The sequence below is a fragment of the Triticum aestivum genome, chromosome 2D (assembly GCF_018294505.1).
Source record: "Triticum aestivum cultivar Chinese Spring chromosome 2D, IWGSC CS RefSeq v2.1, whole genome shotgun sequence".
In the NCBI taxonomy this organism is placed as follows: Eukaryota; Viridiplantae; Streptophyta; class Magnoliopsida; order Poales; family Poaceae; genus Triticum; species Triticum aestivum.
This window is the reverse complement of record NC_057799.1, coordinates 579,886,757-579,893,842: the sequence shown is the minus strand read 5'-3', so window position 1 is coordinate 579,893,842 and position 7,086 is coordinate 579,886,757. Positions and strand designations below refer to the sequence as shown.

Here is a 7,086-nt window from a genome sequence, read left to right as displayed (position 1 = left end):
AGATTCGCCCCTCTTCTGCTTATCTCTGTCATCGACTGGAATGCCAAAAAGTTTGGCCATCTCAATGTCAGGCATTGGTGCAATGACCAAATCAGTAGGCTCATCTAATTCAACTACATTCCAATCAACAGTTGCTGCAGTTTCAGTTTCAGTTCCAGTCACCTGTCCCTCTTCGGCTATTACTGTAAGTTCAGTACACATGGGAATCAATGGCCTCTGTGTAGCCCAATCATCATCTACCATCTGCGCAGCCAATTATGATGGCACATATCCAACCTTCGAAAAAATGTTCAGATCAACGAGCTTAGCAAAAAAATTAGCCCGTTTGCTTGTCCAGCCGTTTTGCCGATCGATTTCTTCAACAATCTGTTCACCATCTTCTATTATCACATACTCTCCTTTCCAATCATCAAACCGCAACAGTGATACTTCTTGCTCTGGACCCCAAACTATATTCTCCCCAATTTTTTCCACCCATTTCTTCACTGCCGTCTCTCCCATGTTCTGTAGAACTTGTGGATCAATCTCTGTAAACTCAACCTCCCATTTAACAATTGTGTCTCTCTCAATGTTCTGTATGCTACCATCAACTAATTTTGCCTTTGATGGAAAGAAATTGACTATCAATTCGAAGGTCCGAGCGGCAGCATCCCCTCTGTCAGTGGCGGACAGTGTGAGCCCGTGAGAAAGAGCAGACGAGGCTACCCCCTAATTGCATGCAAAATTGGATCGGAGAGAGGCGCATTACCTATTCGAAGTTGAATCTGGCGGCTCCATCTCAGTATGCCCACGGACTCCCCTCACAACCTATCGATTCCGCAAGTGAAAACAGAGAAAACGAGCTGAGATCTTCGGGCCCGAGAGAGGAACGGGAGGGCGACTAGGGTTTGAATTCACTCACCATTTTCTTATGATGAAGGCTCCGCTGCCGTTGAGAACGAGGGCTCCGCCGCCGCCACCGAGAACGCAAGATCCGCCGCCACCGGAGAAGAAGGGGGGCAGAGTGGCGGGCCCAGCACGGTCGGGCGGCAGGGCACGGTCAGCTGTTTTGAGGAACAATTAAGTTGGACCCACATGTCCTAACATAAACGGGCGGGCTTGGTTGACGACCAATTTAACCACATTTAACACCCCATGTGGCCCTGGGCTATTTACACGCTCAAATGTGTCGCACCACAGCCATTCGCTCGAACAACGTCGCACTTTTGCCAATTCACCTCAAAAACGTCGCACAGGAGCTATTGGCCCATATGAATCGAAGCAATTCCTTAGAACCCTATTATGCAAAGAGAATTTCCAGTTTCCATATTATGGTGATCATGTCAGAAGAAGTAGAGAGTGAGTTGGTACAAAATACACAAGGATAGTAAACTCACGCTTGTGTTGGGTGTTGTGCATTTAGCAAGGGAGAAAACTTGATGCTTGGTCCCCTCAAATCAGATCAGTCACCCTCCTGATAATGTTTGTTACATTTGGTCAATGAATAAATAAATATACTGCATTTTTTCTTCTCGAAATAGCCAGTTGCAAAGACAAGGTAAATCTGCTTAAGCATATCAGTACAAGTATACTAGTATAGTACAATGTTCTAGTATCTGACAAGTGGTATGTGACAGCAGCAGTATCAAGTACTAGTCAACATAATTGAGCCTATACTTACTCTAAACTGAAACCATTTGCTAAAAAGAACAAGAGTTGTATCCATCCAGTATGTATGTACTCTACACAGGAACAAATCAACATCAATGTTGATCTCACAAGTGAGAGGCAGAGGCTTCCCAGCCCAACTCATGGCTCACTTTAAGTTTCATAGCTGCAAGAGGACTTAAAGGTTGCACGTACAGCAGAGCATAGCGGAAGAAATGGATAACTTAACAGGCATGTAGCACAAACAAGCTTAGGAGATGGCAACAATATATCATCAGTGGAGTTACCGAGAGCCAATTGAGGCCATCGATTGGCACATCATTTGATTGCTATACAATACCCAGTTTTTTTGCTGAAGCAATAAAATAATGATCACAGAGATTGAGCACTACAAGTTAGACAGTTGAAGAATGTTAAATATACAGCAGCAAACTAGAAGAAACGCCTCTGTATATATATACAATATTTCCAAGCATAAAAGCTAGAAGCATGCATATTAGATTTTCTTTCCTATAGAGCAAATAAATCCATAGGAGGTTAATGAAACTAGCTAGCTCAGTTGATGAGTCTGTTACAGCTGAAACAAAAAAGACAGGGGCTGGACCATGAATGTGTGTATCGATGCTATACAAATCATGCAGCCCTGTTCAACAACTAAGGAGATTACTAGCTACTCCAGGTTTTGGAAACTAGTTGTACATCCTAATTTCGAACGCGATGTGCGCACCACACACTCCCAGGTTAACAAGACAACAGATTTGGTGGGGATGAGGAGGGTACCTGTGCTTGAGTGTTGGTTGTGGTCGCTCTTGGTGTTGATGAAGAGAAGAGGTCTTGCTCGGACGAACCCATCAGCAGGCCAGCGGGAGAATCTTTCTCCTCCTCCATCATGTCCTACGACGAACCAATCAGTGGAGTGGAAGCGCGTCGTCGGGCAAGCAGGCAGCCTTCCTCTCCCGGCACCTTCAATTCCAAGAAGCCCTTGATGGATCCATCCGATGGCGTGCTCGATCTGCAGCATAGTGCACTACACAAGGAAGAAGAACAAGTCAGCATCGTACTAGCAGATAACAAGAAAGCCTCATCGTATCTGATACAATAAATGTAATGTCCTAGATTCGAGTGCTCATGACAAGAAATAATTTCTAAATTCAACAGATGACAAGAGAAAGAAGCATCCAGGGTCAAAAAAAAAGAGAAAGAAGCATCATCATAACAGCAACAAATGTAGTACTGTCTTGAACTCGAAAATACTGCAGCTCCCCCTCCCAGGATGGGTAGGGTAGGGTAGGAAGATGATGGATTTGGTTGGGATTGGGGATGAAGAGAAGAGGGTACCTTTGTTTTGCTTGCTTGATGGCTGGCTGGGTCGTCCTTGGCGTCGATGAAGAAAAGAGGTCGTGGGGGGCGACCATCAAGGGTCCATGTCCTCCTCCTCATCCGCCGCCGTCGGGTCCTGCGACTGACACAACCCAACGCAACCCATCAGAGAAGAGAAGTGAAGCATGCATCAGGGAATGGAAGGGGAGGGGAGGGGAGCAGACCTTGACGCTGCTGCTGCTTCTGCTTGTCCTGGGACAGGGACCGGAGGAAGGACGACCTTGACGAGCACAAGAGCCGCATCCCGGGCGGGCATGTAATGACCTGAACTCTAGCAAGGAATTGGATAGCCGCAGGAGGGGAATTTTGGGTGAGAGGAGGAAGAAGCAGTAGGTGAGGGAGAGACGAAAGGGGATGGGGAATCAGTTATCTCTTCATTCATGCCTGTCTCACTAGTACACAGAGGATTAAGTACCCAACACACACGCACGCTGCTGGCCACAGACGGCCCAGTCAGCCATGGGCTCAGCCCAACCCATACTACTCGTCTCTCCCTAATCAGTCCACTGATGTAGTAGCATCAGGTGTGACATGCTCCCCTCCTTGAGCGGAAGCAACATCATCCCAGCAAGGAGCCGTCGGGTACCGGTGACGCAGCACTGTGTAGTCCTCCCATGTAGCGGAGTCTGGTGATAGAGACGACCATTGGACACGGACTTGTACGATGGATGCAATCCCCTTCTTGACCATGCGTCGATCCAGGATTGCCACCGGCTGCAGAGGTGCGGCAGAGAGGTCAGGAGCGCGCGGCAGCTCGGCGAAGACAGGTGTGTAGTCCGGCGTGAAGGGCTTCAGCTGGGAGACATGAAACACCAGGTGGATGCGGCTGCCCGGTGGTAGCGCCAGTTTGTATGCCATGGTGCCCACACGTTGCTCGATGGTGAAGGGACCGAAGAATTTGTATGCCAGCTTGGGGCACGGGCGGTTAGCCACCGTGGATTGGACATATGGCTGGAGCTTGAGGAGTACCTGATCACCCACGACAAAAGAGCGCTCAGTGCGATTCTTGTATGCCTTCTGCTTGCATCTGTTCTGGGCACGCGCCAGCTGCGCGCGGAGTCGATCATTGTGCTTGACCCAATCCAGTTCTTTGCCTGCTTCCTCTGGCAGGTGCGCCCCAAGCGATGGCAGGCCGCCCAGGTTCGGTTCTTTGCCATACAGGGCTTGAAATGGAGATGTATTGAGTGACGAGTGATGTGAAGTATTGTACCAGAATTCTGCCGTGGGAAGCCACTTGCGCCAGTGCGTCGGGGTGTCATGAACAGCACACCGAAGGTACATTTCCAAACATTGATTGACCCGCTCACTTTGTCCGTCCGTCTGAGGATAATAAGCAGTTGAGTAACTGAGCTTGGTGCCAGCCGCGTCCAACAGGGCACGCCACATGTTACTTGTGAATATTTTGTCACGATCTGAGATGATGGACAGAGGAACTCCGTGCAGTTTGATAATGTTATCCCAGAAGGCGCGGGCCACCGAGGCTGCTGTGAACGGGTGACGGAGGGGTACAAAATGAGCATACTTGGTGAAGTGGTCGACGACAACCATGATCACTTCATAGCCCTCGGACGTTGGCAGGCCCTCGATAAAATCCATGCTGAGGTCTTGCCATGGCTCGGTGGGTATTGGCAGGGGCTGGAGCAGGCCTGGGGACTTGATGTGCTCATGTTTGGCATGCTGACATACTGAGCATTGACGAACAAAATCCTCCACCGCTGGTTTGAGGCCTCGCCAGGTGAAATGTTTCTTGACTCGCTGGTAAGTAGCCATCACTCCAGAATGCCCGCCCACAGCACTCGCGTGAAACGCATTGATCAACTTTGTTTGGAGTGCAGTGTTTGCTCCTATCCACAGTTTGTTGTGCAGGCGGATGACCCCTTGCCTCAGTTCATAACCTTGCTCATCCGGGCTGGTGATAGCAAGTCGTTGCAGCAAATCTTGCGCCTCGGTATCTGTCTCATAGGAGTTAGCTACTTCTTGCAGCCACTGTGGTTGGCAGATCGAAAGTGCGTCAATAGATAGAAGGTGCCCGACGCGAGACAGAGCATCCGCGGCGCCATTGTCCGGGCCACGCCTATACTTGAATGAGAATTGGAGCCCGACCATCTTCGACATGGCCTTTTGCTGGAGCTCCGTTTCTAGCTGCTGATCCCCCAGACTACATAAGCTCTTGTGATCTGTGACTATCACAAAAGGACCTCGTTGCAGGTACGCCCTCCACTTGTCGACTGCCATGGTGATTGCGAGGAACTCCTTCTCGTAAATTGATAGGCGTTGGTTGCGCACGCCCAGGGCCTTGCTGAGGTAAGCGATGGGGTGGCCGTCTTGGACCAGAACCGCCCCCACGCCGGTATCACATGCGTCTGTCTCAATGGAGAACGGCTGGGAGAAATCTGGTAAGGCCAATACCGGCGTGCTCACCATCGCAGTCTTGAGATGCTCGAATGCCGTTTGTGCTTGTTCAGTCCACACGAACCCTTTCTTGGTGAGCAGCTGCATAAGGGGCTTGGCGAGGATGCCGTATCGAGGAACAAACTTGCGGTAGTAGCCCGTCAGGCCGAGGAACCCGTGGAGTTCCGTAGCATTGGTTGGTGTTGGCCACGCCCGCATTGCGCTGGTCTTGCTTGGATCAGTCGCCACGCCCTCCCTTGAGATGATGTGGCCGAGGTACTCGATGCTTGGTTGGGCGAAGGAGCACTTTGATTCCTTGGCATACAGCTGATTTTGACGAAGAATGCCAAACACCGTACGCAAGTGCTCCACGTGATCTTGCAAGGTTTGGCTGAAAACAAGGATGTCATCTAAAAACGTGATGACAAACTTACGATTTGGCCCCGAGAAGACGGAGTTCATGAGGCATTGGAAGGTTGGTGGTCCGTTTGTGACACCAAATGGCATCACTCTGAATTGAAAATGCCCATGGTGAGTCTTGAAAGCTGTTTTCTCCTCATCTCCTTCCCGCATTCGGATTTGATGGTATCTCGCACGGAGATCAACCTTGGAGAAGAATGCTGCACCGGCCAGATCATCCAACAATTCATCGATTACGGGTAGTGGAAACTTTTTCTTGATGGTGATCATGTTGAGACGCCGATAATCCACACAAAATCGCCATGTCCCATCTTTTTTCTTCACTAAGAGGACCGGAGCCGCAAAGGGACTCATACTGTGTGTGATCAATCCCGTGCGCAACATCTCGGTGACTTGCCGTTCTATTTCGTCCTTCTGTAAGGGAGAATAACGATATGGTCTTGAGTTGATGGGCGCTGCGCCTGGTTCCAGACTGATTGCATGATCATATTGTCGGTGAGGTGGTAGCTCCATTGGTTCTGCAAAGACATCTCTGAAGTCTGTCAATACTTGCTGAATGATTGGGGGTACAGGTTCACCACTGCTATCAGGTGGCTGGGAGTGAATCTCTAGTAGGGCAGCTCCCCAAATTTCATTCTCTTCCTGCATTTTCCACAAAGAAGTTGCATCCAGGGCCGTTATCGCCGGTTGGTCCTCGGTTCTGACGCCAGTCAACAGAATCGTGTTTCCTTGCTTGGTGAACCGCATTGTTTTCAATCCCCAATCGCTCTGCATTGGGTTGTGGCACGCCAGCCAATCCACCCCAAGGACTGCATCATACACTCCCAAGTCCAGGACTCCCATATCTGTGCAAAATTCATGACCATGGGTGTGCCACTTGAGCTGGGGCACCACTTCTGTGCATGTCAGCTGCTGCCCATTGGCGACACGCACTGCGATCGGAGAAATGCTCGTGGTGGCGGCGCCAATGCGTTGTGCAAATGCAGTGTTAACAAACGTATGTGTGCTGCCAGAATCAACCAACAGAAGCATGGTCTGATTGCCGACAGTTGCTCTTAGCCTGATCGTATCCGCCGCTTCAGTCCCCTCTACAACATGGGCAGACAGGAGACAACAGGTACGGTTTGGCAGTGCTGGTTCATCAAGTAGTTCCAACGCTCGCACTGCCTCATTGGAAAGCACCTCGCCATGTTCTCCGACTTCAATGGTAAGTAATTGTGCTGTACGCCGACACTGATGCTCTCTCGA

At 49.9% G+C, this 7,086-nt stretch overlaps 1 protein-coding gene across 5 annotated transcripts; it reads right to left on the bottom strand.

Annotated features, from left to right (window-relative positions):
• Window positions 1-400: 400 nt before the first annotated feature.
• On the bottom strand, window positions 401-3,395 carry LOC123050124 (uncharacterized). 5 transcript variants are annotated; one of them, XR_006423710.1, is made up of 6 exons: window positions 3,192-3,395; window positions 2,986-3,109; window positions 2,428-2,674; window positions 902-1,453; window positions 749-807; window positions 401-655 (listed from the first exon to the last, which is right to left on the bottom strand). XR_006423710.1 is itself a non-coding variant. In XM_044472962.1 (4 exons), exons 1-4 carry the CDS (start codon window positions 3,281-3,283, stop codon window positions 1,446-1,448), a joined length of 471 nt encoding a protein of 156 aa, XP_044328897.1. In that variant the 5' UTR covers window positions 3,284-3,395; the 3' UTR covers window positions 401-1,445. The 5 variants fall into 5 exon arrangements, 2 of the variants coding, with proteins under 2 accessions (XP_044328897.1, XP_044328896.1); XR_006423708.1 differs by having other exon boundaries at window positions 749-1,453; XR_006423709.1 differs by having other exon boundaries at window positions 401-807.
• Between the last annotated feature and the right edge of the window lie 3,691 nt (window positions 3,396-7,086).